The sequence below is a fragment of the Dama dama genome, chromosome 12 (genome assembly GCF_033118175.1).
Source record: "Dama dama isolate Ldn47 chromosome 12, ASM3311817v1, whole genome shotgun sequence".
Classification (NCBI taxonomy): Eukaryota; Metazoa; Chordata; class Mammalia; order Artiodactyla; family Cervidae; genus Dama; species Dama dama.
Genome location: NC_083692.1, coordinates 96,289,809 through 96,303,446, shown reverse-complemented (window position 1 = coordinate 96,303,446; position 13,638 = coordinate 96,289,809). Strand labels below are relative to the sequence as shown.

The 13,638-nt window shown below is 42.3% G+C and overlaps 1 protein-coding gene across 1 annotated transcript; it reads right to left on the bottom strand.

The window, feature by feature from the left end:
* Positions 1-241: 241 nt before the first annotated feature.
* On the bottom strand, positions 242-11,705 carry CDO1 (cysteine dioxygenase type 1). The gene is made up of 5 exons (XM_061158524.1): positions 11,303-11,705; positions 8,595-8,672; positions 6,926-7,080; positions 1,841-2,010; positions 242-972 (listed from the first exon to the last, which is right to left on the bottom strand). The coding sequence occupies exons 1-5, from the start codon at positions 11,470-11,472 to the stop codon at positions 943-945; spliced, it is 603 nt and encodes a 200-aa protein (XP_061014507.1). The 5' UTR covers positions 11,473-11,705; the 3' UTR covers positions 242-942.
* Between the last annotated feature and the right edge of the window lie 1,933 nt (positions 11,706-13,638).

Genomic DNA, 13,638 nt, shown 5'->3' with positions numbered 1-13,638 from the left:
AAACTGATCATGTCTATGAGCCGCCCTAGGGCCAGAGACCCTTGGGTTGCTATCTCTGGCCAGTTGGTGAACACATATAAAAAACCCCAAAGGTAAGTTCCTCTTGAATGCGGTTTTAGGCCTTCTTATATTCTTATATCATAAAAGCATCTTCTGCAGTGCTTTTGGTAGTCTACCTAAATCTAAGAAGCCATGAATCATACGAAATTCTGATCAAGCTAAAGAGAAGGAAAACTTTGAATTATGTTCAAACCCAACTTTATTAAAATTATTTGGCAATTCTGGCAGCAGTACAAAGTCTCTCACCACTGGATACATTAGACATTGAGTTCATAGTTTTAGTTTGTTGTGGGTTTGGGTACATGTACTTTTTGAAATCTTCTGCCCTTCATTTAATTACCAAATGGCAAAGTGCCTTAAGTTTCTCTATCTACTACCCTATTATTTATAGAACAGGAATTTGTAAAATAAGATTGAAAAAATAAAATGCACAGATTCAAAAAGTTCTCCTCAAATATTAAGAACATACAAAGTATATTGAAGACATCTACATTTAGCCTTCCAAGTAACAAGGTGGGTGGTTTGATATCTTGCTTTTATTTATTGCTAATTACAATCCAGAGACCAAAGTGTTTCCAGAAACTATAAAAACCATCATTGACATTCCTAGTATGGTTCTGATGGGTTTAGCAGGAAAAACAGTGGAGCTTGATTTGACCTTTATAATCATAAGCCTTTTTATCTTTAGTGGGATTTTTCTTCTATAGTAGCTCGGGGCACTATTTGCTTACTTAATCCCTCATAATTAGCATCTGCCTTATGGTAGATCTAATATTGGCCTTGTAAAGTGTATTACTGGACAGGCAAGTGGTAGGAGACCTTCCTGTCCGAGGTGAAACTTCACTGGACCTTAAAGTAAAACCTCAGAGGGTCTGGTGCCCCTTAGTTGTTCTCCAGTGATCCTGAAGTTGCCTGTAAGAAAGAAAGAAAGAAAGAAAGCAGGGTGGGATCTTTCCATCAGACATTTCTGCCTGTTCTAAGTAGTTCTGCTTCTCTAGCAGTGTTTGAAAATTCAGTATATGGCAATGAAGCTTCTGCTGTTTTGTTCCTGGGATAAGAGTATCTATCTCCTGGGGATTGGAATGCAAGAAAAGAAGCAGGGCAATCAGTTGAGAGAATTCTGCCCTGGCTTCTTGCAAAGGCTGTACTTTCCTAAGATGGATAAGGATATTCAGTCTTTTCATGAACTGTGCATTTCTGGGCATTCCCATGACTAACTAAAGATCCCTCAGCTGAATGGCCCACTGACCTCAGAGGTAGAAGACTGCCACAGCATGTTACTGTTGGTTGCCATCACTGCTCAAAGACAAAGCAACTTGGGAATCAAAACAGGCAAGTTTCTTTATTCACGTTATCAGAATAGAATCTCAACTTTGCAAAGGTTAACTACGCAAGTTATTTGTGTTGTCTCAGCAGATCAGACCTACGGACATGAAGTCATGGCAGCGGCAGATTTATCAATATAGTTCTCACTCTTATTTCCCTAATGACGATGAGATATTTTCTTTAGTAATAAGTATAAATTTTGAAATCTTTCAATAATCAATTCTTTGCAGCTAATTTAAGCTTTTTCTTTTTAATAAATGGAAGTATAGTCTCTGAAATTAAAGAAAGTAAGAGAATATAGAGCAGGCCTTTTCCCCAAGTTAAGGCTCATCCTATACTTCAACTTAAGAATTTAAATAATTCAAATAATATCTAGAACAAAAAAAGCAATGTATCCATGTGATGCTGTCAACCTACAAAGCATTCAAATATAGGAGAGAGAAATTATACTTACAAATGGAGTCCTGATTCCAAATTTGCTATGGAATGTCATGGTGACTTTGTTTTTGTGTCCTGTTCTTTGATCAAAGGCATGGCACGTGTCAAAAGGCGGACTGTACAAGTGAAGGCTCACAGCAGGCTCTGTATGGCTAATGTTCTCTACTCGATGTAAGCCAATGGAATCTAAACAATATCCAAGAGGGATGGAGAGATGAAGGGGCTTAGATGATAGACTTAGGTAAAAATTTTGTTAATCACCCCAAATCTTAAATCAACCAATACATATGGAATTATTAAAAACTAGTTATAACTGAACTTCTAGTTAAAGAGTAAATGACACTCTGCTTTTTTCCTGAAGACGCTCTTTCTTGAAGTGGAAGAATTAAAAAGCCATCAACATATAAAGATAAAAGGAAAAGAAAAAACATCTTTATTAAAGTGAAAAAAAAAAACTCTTAAAAAAATTAAAAGTACAGAAGTAGATGGATGACTTTGCAGAGGAGAGAAAGCTAAATCCTCAGTTATGCTTGGACATGGCCAAGAAATAACCTGATTTATATCCTGAAACTGACAAACAGCGCAGAGGCTGGCAGCACAGACACTTCCTGAAATGAAGGTAAAGACGGGCTTCAGATATAAAGAACTCGTTGAAGTCTATCTGAAGTTTAGCCTCAAACTCTTTTCATCATGTCTCCCTCCCCTCCCCTCTAACCCTGGTAGAAGAGATCTATTTATTCTCTAGAAAGAGTATAGCAGATGAACTCAGAACCGGCGGATACTCGGTGAAAAACTGGTGACTAAAATGAAAATTTACACATTGAGTGGTAAGATCTCCACTTTCTTCATCACAAAATTGCCAAAATGCTGCCAGATGGGAATTTCTTCTCCAGACAACAGATGGGAAGCAGTTTCTCTGAGAATCTGATCAGCTCAAGAAAAAAGTCCTGAAGATATGGCCCTTGGTTGGTCCTCAAGGAAAAGCTTTACCAGATGATCTAGAGTGAAGTCCAGTTGACAAACACCATCCATGTGTGAAAGCTTCCAATTAACTTTTGTGTCCCTGGTTTTTAAATGCTAGCACACAGTCAAGGCCACCAGACATGTGAGCAGAGCCTCTAGTATAACAGAGGCAAGAGCAACCTGAAAAAAAGGCAACGTGAAACAGACACGACTCATGAGAAGGCTTAAAAAAACAAAACCAAAAACATCAATATCCTCATAGAAACAAGAGAGAGGGAGTTCCCTGGTGGTCCAGGAGTTAGGACTGAGTGCTTTCACTGTGATGAGCTGAGTTCAACCCCTGGTCGGGGAACAAAGATCCTGTAAGCCACCTGGCGCTTAGAGACAGAGATAAGAGGAGAATACCATAAAAGGGCTAGAGAGCAAAAAGAGCTTTCATAGATATAAAGAGAAGAAATAAAAATCTGAATAGAAGCGCTAGAAGAAAAACCTGTGAAGACTCAAAGAACAAAGGGCCAAAGATAGAACATAGGGAAGATAAAAACCCCAAAACACCAAAGGACTAGTTCAAAAGATTTAATATCTGACCCATAGTAGTTTCAGAAACAAACACAACAATAGCAAAATCAAAGAAACGACCTGAGAACATTATTTTGAAGAATGTGAATTCCTAGCTCATAAGGACCTCGTGAGCTCCCAGCACGAGTGTCATGAAACAAAGGGCATCAAAAGACACCCAAAGAGAAGGCCTCAAGAGTTCCTAGAAAGAAAAAATAGGATTCACAGAGATATTCAAGAATCAGAATGGAACCAGGCTTTCAACAAGAAGAATGGAAACTAAAAGACAAGGGATGACCTTTACAGTTCTGAGAAAAAGTGGTTGCCAGGTCATGATTTCATAAGGGTTGAAGACAGAGATTTTTAGATATAAAAGGTCTCAAAAATTTATCTTCCGTGTACCCTTTCTCACAGGGCCGTTGGAAGACTTGTGCTACCAAAACAAGCATGTGAACCCAAGAGAAAGCAGGCATGAGATAAGGAAATGAGGGAATAGGCGCCCGGAGAGAGGAAATGGAAAGCCTGGATGGTGTGAGGGGACCCAGGGGGGAGACCTGGCCAGCCAATCCACATTGAAGGAGGTCAAAAGGCCCAGGGGAGGTGTCTTCAAGGGATTGGGAATACATGTAAATCCATGGCTGATTCATATCAATGTATGACAAAACCCACTGGAAAAAAATAATAATAATAAAAAAAAAAAAAAAAAAAAGAATTATCTAAACAAAAAAAAAAAAAAAGAGACCGAAATAAACAAAACAGTACTTTTATACCTGTGGATAAAGAAATTTCTATAGTAGAGAGACAGCTGGAAGGTGAATCAAGGAAGGAGCTCAGGGTATTAGTGTAGTTAGTTGTTGTTCAGTTGCTAAGTCATGCCCGAGTTTTGTGACCCCATGAACTACAGCATACCAGGCTTCTCTGTCCCCCACTCTCTCCTGGAGTTTGCTCAAGTTCATGTCCATTGAGTCAGTGATGCTATCCGACCATCTCATCCTCCAACGCCCTCTTCTCCTTAGGGCACTTAATTTGGCCTTACGCTTTATCATCTAGCTCCAGGAGCTTGCATACAAAGAACAACATAGCTCAGAAACAGAAGTCTTTGATTCTACTCCCAGTTAGACTGACTACCTTTGAACAACTCAGAACTTCCAGGATCTTCTGTCTTCCTCATTTTAAAAAAATGGGGCTTAGTTCTTAGATATGCAAACCCTTCCATTTTATAGCCAATGCTTTTATAATACACTGGCTTAATTTTGAACAAAAGTGAAACATTCCGAAGAACTGATTGCCTTTCCCCTCCAATTTCAAGCAAAGATCCCACAAAAACAGGTCGCCCATTCTTTAGAAGCCCCCAGTGCTCATGTCTGATCCCTGATGTTAGTAATTCCAACATTATTATTATTATTAGTTTTTCCCTCCTTTCGTTTTTGCCAATGATATACCCTCTGTCACACTAATACCAGACTGTTCTTGGTGATACTTATGGATGCCAGCTTGTTCGAGGCAATGTCCACGTTCCACCTATTAAGACAGGTAACTTGATTTCCTTGCCCCATTTTCCCTCACCTTCACCCTGTGACGCATACTGCTTGATCAAGACATTCCCAGTAAAATTCTGCTGACCAAAGAAAGCTCTTACTCGAAGCTTGTCTTGGAGGCTAAGGCCCTGATCTGGCTTTACTCTCCTATTATTCCTATCCAAGTCCATTCTTCTTCCCTTCCAGCTAGACCATCCCTGCATAGTTTTCATTCTTTGCAATGGTTGTGCCTTCACTCATACTCTTTCCTATACTTGAAACATCTTTCCTCTGATCACTATCCATATCTAGCATTCTTCCTGCATGTAAAAATCAAAGGTTAAAAGTCTGTGGTTTTTGAGTAATACGTCTACAGAAATATTTAGCTTATCTTATCCAGTATTTTGCAGGTTAGCAAAATTTCCCATAAAAATCAAGAATTTCCCAGGACCTCTCTGATGGTCCACTGGTAAAGATGGTGAGCTTCCAGTACACAAGACATGGGTTCAATCCCTGGTCAGGGGAGTCTGGCATGCCATGAGGTGCAGCAAAAAAAAAAAAAAAAAAAAAAATCAGAATGTCCCACTTCTACGGAAAAAAGTCAGGATGATCTCACTGGAGCTGATAGTCATGTTGTCCCTTTAGACAGGACCGCTTGCACACCAGTTCCCACAGTCTCTTGCATTGAAGACCCTTGAAAAAAATCTTAAGTGTTTTCCAAGATCTAATGTAGCTTCACAATGACTCTGTGATTCTAGCGGAAAGTAATTATTCTGAAAGGCTTTTGGCTTTATTGTGAGGAGTACTGGTAATCTTGCTCTTGGGAGTCTCGTGTGCCTGCTATTTATGTGTGTGTATTTATTTATGTGTATGTATTTATGTATGTCTCTTCAGCCGTGTGTGACTCTGTGTGACCCCATGGACCCACAGGCTCCTCTGTCCATGGGATTCTCCAGGCAAGAATACTGGAGTGGGTTGCCACGCCCTCCTCCAGGGGACCTTCCCGACCCAGGAGTGGAACCCACATCTCTTATGTCTCCTGCATTGGCAGGCAGTTTCTTTAGCGCCACTCAGGAAGTCCACCTCAAATAAGAGTTTCCTGCCACTTGAGGAATTAACCCCCTTGTGTTATGTGAATGGGGGAAAAGTTCCTACACAATCTGACCTTTGTAAGTGACTTGCATTCTTAAACTAATGAACAAAATTAAGCCACGTACCAAGGCCAATACTTAACCTTAAGATCTAAGAAGAAAGAACTTGCTTTGGCAGAAAAACCTCTGTAATACTTTATTTTAGATAAGTGGGATAGCATCCCAACTAAGAGTGTGGGCTTTGGCATCAAATTCTTTGGGTTAAAATCCTGAGTGACCTTAATCTTCGTATGTGTTGGCAATTTCATCTGTAAATGGGAATAAAAAAGTTATCTCATAGAAGCTTTGAGGAGCTTTTTGCAGTTACCAAGCCCTTTAGGAACACAGATGTTAATCATTGCCTCTACTGAAGAGCGTTCAATCCCATATTATATTCAGGAGAAAGAATGAATTGTCAGAGATCTAGAAATCATTGCTAAATAATGTGCTTCATAAAGTTTCTCCTGAGAATACTGTATGCACTTTAGGAAAACAGGGACTAGCTAGCATTCTTAATCACTTCCAGAACATTTCTTTCCATTTTCTAATCAAAGACTAATACTTCCAAGTTGGCCTCTCACCTTTATTAAAAGACTCTCCTTATGTAAATTCCTATTTGATTCTAACTGTCCTAAGACTTGGTAGGTAAATAACTCTTCAATGGATGCTAGCCTGCATGCATATGTTTTTAATAAGTGATTCCCTTCCACACATGGGGATGGTTTAGTTACCGTCATGTCCAACTCCTTGCAACCATCCACATGCAAAAGCTTTAAGGAAAAAAAGCAAAACCCACTGCTTTTAAGTTACTTCCTAAGCAGATGAAATCATGCCTCCAGGACCCATGCTCTACTGCACAAATGTAAGAGAGCAATATTTCAGATGGGTGTGCAAGGTTTTCCCCACTAGTTAGTTAAATGTATTGGATGTTACCGTTGATGTAGGCACACTGGTTTTCCCTCAAGATTCTTTCAGACTTCTTGATCATCTCATTGGATTTCTTGTCAGGCCAGGCAAACAATGTCTCCTTTAGATTTCCCTGCAGCATCTTCAGAAAGCAGTGGGAGTCGGTGTGATCATGGATACTGCTATATTTACACAAAACAACAACTGAACTCAGTAGATGAACTCAGACCTGTAACAGTCTCTCCAGAGCTTACAGCCAAAACTGTCAGTAGGATACCTCCCAGGCCAATATCCATTTCAGCTGGATTTCTAAATGTCATCAATTTATAATTCAACATTGTTCAGGGCAAAGTAATGCAACACTATATTTTCCATGTTGATGCATATAAGGGGTACAGTTTTGATCCATAACCCTACTGAAGAACAGTTCACTTTTTTAAACCCTGTTGTAAAACTACTTTGATAACAGAAACACAAAACCAGTAACCATTTCCAAGATACAGCTTTTCAGTTAGAACTTGATTTAAAAACTACATTAGAGTAATTTTAGAAAGGATAATAATGATAATAACTGTAATAACAGCATCACGTTGAGAAGGTCAAAGGTCATGTGACAGTGTTTTCCCCCTCAGGCTTTTTTTCTCTTTCTTCTGGAGGACAAAAGGTATGAACCTGTGTGACCAACTGAAAATTATACTGTAAAGTATACAAAATGTTAACATTTTATAGATTTAGAGTATCCTACCTGTGATTACTTCCCAATATTGATGGGAGAATAAAAAAGCAAATTGGATTTGGGGAAAGAGTTTATTCCTGTAAATAGTATTTAAGCTTATTAAGTAGTATTAGCTATAGGGTTGATTAAAAGGTATGAATTTGTATACACTACAGCATTTATTTCATACGTTGAATTCTGTTAACCCATATATGTACCATAAGAACTTGCTTCCTAATTCACAGAGCATTGTCCTACTCCTAACATATAATCTGCTTTCAAAAAATTTTGAGAGGATGAAAACAACTTCATTCTAGATAGATAAGTAAATGCCCTCTATAAACCTAACTTTCCAAAATCTTATAAATTCATATTTCCTTTCTTGTACCAAAAATGGGTCTGGATTATTGTTTGTTTGTTTGTTTTACCATTTTCAAGACTGAGGAGGACCTACTTAAAGAGGTAATCATACTTGATTGGTAGTAAGACTTGCAAATGCATAAGCTGAGGGAAAATTAAGGAACGAAGAACTGGTATTAGCCTAAGTTACCTTATCTCTATATAAAGAAAATAAACAATCAGCTTGAAGTAGAAAATTTTCCAAATTGCTTTTCTAGTTTCACATCTGGATGCTTTGGTCTTTGGCCTGACAATTGTTTACACACTTCAAAGCACCACAAAGGTCAAGTTTTAGCATAATTCCATAGAAAGTTTAACTCCGGAGAACACAGAGGTTAAATTAAGCTGGTTACTTACCACCACCTCCTTTGACTGACCACTCATTTGAGCAGCAGGTCTCTCATACATGGTATATGCTAAACCCCTCATGCTAATTCCCATGAGAAGTTTTGCTGGGATTAGGGAACACTGTGAACAATTTGTGATTTATTAGTGCTCACGGACACGTGGCCAGTTTGCACTATACTTTTCATGTGCTGGACTAAGTACTTAAATAAATACCCAAACGAGCAGCTGTCTTACCTGCCATGTCCTTCACCCCAGCATAGAATCATGAGATTAAATTTTCCATTTCCTTGATCCACAAGATTTCGAGTATACCTAAAAAGACCATTTCAGAAGTTTGAATTTGTTTGATGAGACAAGCACTGGGAGAAAAATGTCATACAGTATCATTAATTTACAAATGTTAATTATTTTTACCTCTCAGCAACTTTAAATGTGGTTGTCTAGTTAGAAATTGAGCACAAATGAAAACAAATATTTTTCTATGGTTCATTTTAGACATTTTTGTATTTTAATCACTGTTCACAGCTGCTGAGTTTCAATCAGTGGCGTGAAAAAGGTAACCAAAAAAAAAAAACCTACCACCCCAAATTCCTTGATTTTTCACGTGACAGCCTCAAACTGATAAAAAGAATAAAAGTTTCTCACAGAAAGTATTTTCAAAGTACATTACTGCTCTAAGCAAGAATGCTGCTATTATCTTTTTTTCCTCCTCCCTGTAGCTAAACCAGAATTTGAGAAACAAGGTTTTATTAAATAGCTGTTCTAGAACTCTCCTTAGTTTTACTACAGCCAAGACACAAATGACATCCACATTCAAAAGCATCAGAATGAAAAGTCCTCCAGAGGGACCTAAGTACCCGGACAAAAGTCACTATACTTGTGAAGTAAAATAATACCCTAAACCTTGTACAGTGAAGAGAAATTAGCAACTGGCCTCCAAAAATCTCAAACCAAAACAACCCCACCCACACCACCCCACCTCAGAAAATCAACTTTAAAGCTTCTCTTGGTCTAGCGGGTTCTCTTGACGCTATCTAATTAACAAAGTTAGGTAATTAAGACATTTATTTAAACTCATTTTTAAGGAAAGGAATCTTTATCCCGTTTTGTTTGCTCACATGGTCATCTGCTCACTGTGCCCCACACACCCCCTCCTCCCCTGGGCTAGAGGCCAGGTGCTGGCAGAGCAGGGTCCCTGAGATTGATTAATGGATTAGAGGACAGTTATCCTTACTTTGCAGCCCTTTATGATTTGCAAGGGGCCGCACACATAGCCCTTGACCCTGGGAAACGCTTCTGTACTAGGGATCCCAGTCTCCTTCCACCAGTCTTAGGGTCCTCCTCTTGCTGGGGCTTCTTCCGGAGAATTTACTGCCTAGCACTTACTCTGTGTTGCTTCTTCTGCACTGGCCTTCCCAAGGCCATGATGGCATTGATTTCTGTTCTCCCATCTCCCTCCCTCCTCCAACTGCAGGACTACACCCATTATCTTACTGAGGGGTGCTTCAGAAACCTGTGGAATAAGTCTACCCAAAGGTATCAAGTGGTTTCGAGCTTGTCCGTCAAGGTAAATTCAAGGCCTTGGAAATGCCCTTGTTCTACAGATTAAAAGCTCTTACAAGCTACCCTGGTTAATTGATTTCACTTGGTCAATAATAAATCTAGGTAAAAGAAAACTATGATGGCACCTTATGTCTATAGGAAGTTTAGCAGTGGTTTAGAGTGTAGGCTCCCGAACAAGAATGCTAATTTGAATCCTGGACATTAGTTCTTACGCAGGTAATCCAACCTTCTCACTGCCTACTCTTCTTCCCCTGTAAAACAGGGATGACAATGGCACCTATCTCACAGAACCTCTGCAAGGTAATAAGTTAATTCACGTGCCAAGTGATCCGAAGAGGACCAGAGCCCTCCCTACCATTATGACCAACCTACCTAACCAACCATTATGACCGAAGCGCTGGCTACCCTTCGGTAAAAGAAATCCTCACTCTTCTGGGTGATTAAATTTTACTCCTCTCCCCAGGGGATTGGTAGTGCTTCATGTTTCAATTTTACTTAATCTCCAAGCCAGGGCTGCAATGAGCAGCCACCCGTTCATCTCACTCTAGCACAGCTGAGGAGCAGGGGTCTTCAATTTACATTCCAGACGCTCAGATCTAGAGGATAAGAAACAGCATATTGCCTGGGGGCTGAAAGAGAAGCTCTCATTTGAGAACCAAAACAGTGGGTTTAAATAAACCCACAGTCGGTGGAGACAACTTGCTTTGGGAGAGGGATCAGCATAGGCTGAAAAATAGCAGCTGACATTCCCAGGTCGTTATTTTATATTAGCAAAAATGCTTGCCGGCGGACGCCTGGTTGCAGGCGACCGAGGGAGAAGTAATGTCGCTTAATTGTGTCTTCCACGGTCACCCCTTTCTCCGGACCGCTGTTGGACCTTCTCCTAGGAGCACCCCGGGTTAATCCAGCCAGTCCGAGCCTGAGGGCGTCCAGCCCCCAGGGGCTCCCCGCATCTCCTCCGCGGACTAGGCGAGCGAAGTCTCCGGAGCGGGGTGGGGGGTGGGGGTGGAGGGCTACTGCTCTGGACGCCAAGGTTCGGAGGAGGAGCGGCTGTTCGGCAGCCGAGCGGTCGATCAACGAGAAGAGAACAGAAAACTTGCAGCCGCGCGGTGTCCTCCCCTCCGGGAGCCTGTCGCAGTCTCGGGCCAGTGGGACCCACCTTCGGCCCAAAGCGCCGGGCGCAGGCCCCAGGGCTCGCGGGCACGGAGGCGCGGCGCTGGGGTGCGGGAGCGGGCTGGGAGCATCGCGAGGGTGGGCGCGGCGGGCGCCGAGCCGCCGGCGCTCTCGGGCGGTCGAACCCCCTCCTCCCGCGCCGGCCGCCGTTGGGCCGGGAGGCCGGCGCTGCGGAGCCTCGGAGAGCCGGGCGAGAGCGCGCTCACCTGTACTGGTCGAACTTGGCGTACAAAGCCCACTCGGCGGGATTGCTCTCGTAAGCCTCCAAGACGGCCTGCACCTCCTCCACGTTGACCTCCTCGCCGGCGAAGAGCTGGTGCAGGACGCGGATCAGATCGGCCAGGGTGCGGGGCTTTAGCACCTCGGTCCGCTCCATCCCCCGAGGAACTGGCGGCACGCGTCTCGCTGAAGGATGATGAAGGAGGAGCTGAGCGAGCCGAGGATCCGGAGGCGAGAGTCCCTAGGCGCTAGCTAGACAGTTACACGCGACACAAAGCCCCCCCTAACGCACGAGGGTCACGGCGTAAATAAGCCCTTTGCCAAGATACCCGCCCTGGCGGGTCTGGGTACGCGCTGCGCACACAAATCAAGATCAAACCTTGTAGGCGCAGCCTCCCAGGGCCCTTTTAAAGCTCTCGGAGTCGGCGGGAATGTACCAACGTCCCTCGGAGGGTGGGGAGAAGCGGGAAGCGACCTGAGAAGGGTGGTTAAAGCGGCGACAACGTGTGCGCGTAAGGCCCACGCAGACGACCCCGGCTCCCGCGGCACCCTCGCCCTGGCGGAACGCTGTCCTCGCGGGTCCCAGCGCTTGCGATGGGCTTCGCACAGTCTCTCCCCCGCCGGAGCAGGGCGCCTTTTGACAGCCCATCCAAAGCCTACTCCCCCTCCCAGCTCCCTGAGGCTCCGTTCTGCAGCCTTGATTCACAACGCTAGGACGTCGACAGAAGGGGTCTGGAGAAGGGGAGGACGGCGGGCAGGAAGGCATGGGAAAGAAAGGGGGTTTTCTTCCAAATGGAGCCGAGGGATTGTGAACAGTTTTCAAAGGTTGAGGATGGATTGCACTCCTAAGGCTGGAGAGCTACTGTTTCGCCAATTGAAACCGTCGATAACGTGCTTCAAGGCTAGGTGAAAATAAATGAAAATCTTTAAAAATTTTTTGAATGTGTTGTACTTTAAATTACAGTTTGACGAGGGAGGCTTGTGTCTAGAGCAACCTAGTGAAACAATAGAAGGCCGGATATCCCTCTGATTTTTAAAATAAAACATTTCCTTAAAAATAATATATTCAATGCGAAGACCTGATGTTTCAAGTAATGGGTCAAAGAAATTTAAAGCGTTCTTGTTACTTAAATCTCTCAATTTTAGGCTTGTGCTTGAAGGATAATACCACTGGTACTTGTGTGTACCAGTAATACATACAAGAAAATGCATTTCTATGTTGTGTGTGGCACACGGCAAGCTTTGATGTGAACACAAATTAGGTATGAATGAAAAAGTGAAGGACAGAAGAAATGCCAGTAGAGATTCCTTCTTTCTCACTATAGATAGATTGGGGTTTATTAAAGGTCTAGACTTCTGGAAGACTGTTTATTTTTCCTAGATTTTGCTCCAAGGTATTTATATGTATATACATATGTATGAATATATGTATATATTGTATATATGTTAGTACTCCAGAAGCCAAGCTTTTGTGGTGTGTGTTGCAGAGGTGGTTACAGAATCATAGGACAAAGTATTAAAAACTTGCACCCTTTTGATCATTTGCTCAAAATTTTTTATTCTTGTGTTTCCTGTTGTTCAGTTGCTAAGTGCTACTCTTTGCAACCCCATGAAATGCAGCACACCAGGCTTCCCTGTCCCTCACTACCTTCGGGAGTTTGCTCAAACTCATTGAATTGATGAGTCCATTGAATTGATGATGCCATCCAACCATCTCATCCTCTGTTGCCCCCTTCTCTTGCCCTCCATCTTTCCTATCATCAGGGTCTTTTTCCAATGAGTCAGTTCTTCGCATTACATGGCCAGAGTATTAGAGCTTCAGCTTCAGCATCAGTCGTTCCAATGAATATTCAGGGTTGATTTCCTTTAGGACTGACTGGTTTGATCTTCTTGCAGTCCAGGGGATTCTCAAGAGTCTTCTCTAACACCACAATTCGAAAGCATCAATTCTTTGGTGCTCAGCCTTCTTGATGGTCCAACTCTCACATCCTTACACAACTACCGGGAAACACATAGCTTTGACTATACGGACCTTTGTCGGCAAAGTGGTGTCTCTTCCAAGGAGCATGCGTCTTTAATTTCGTGGCAGCAGTCATTGTCTGCAGTGATTTGGGAGCCCAAGAAAGTAAAATCTGTCACTGTTTCCACTTTCCCCCCTTCTATTTGCTATGAAGTGATGGGATCAGATGCCATAATCTTAGTTTTTGAATGTTTAGTTTTAAGTCAGCTTTTTCACTCTCCTCTTTCACCCTCATCAAGAGGCTCTTTACTTGCTCTTCGCTTCTGCCATAAGGGTGGTGTCATCTGCACTTCTGAGGTTGTT

Coding starts and splice junctions, on each gene's coding strand:
- CDO1 (XM_061158524.1), bottom strand. CDS start 11,472: ATGGAGCGGACCGAGGTGCTAAAGCCCCGCACCCTGGCCGATCTGATC. Junction 8,673..11,302: donor GCCAAGTTCGACCAGTACAG/GTGAGCGCGCTC, acceptor TGGTCTTTTTAG/GTATACTCGAAATCTTGTGG. Junction 973..1,840: donor TTGGAATCAGGACTCCATTT/GTAAGTATAATT, acceptor TCTTTCTTACAG/GCAACTTCAGGATCACTGGA.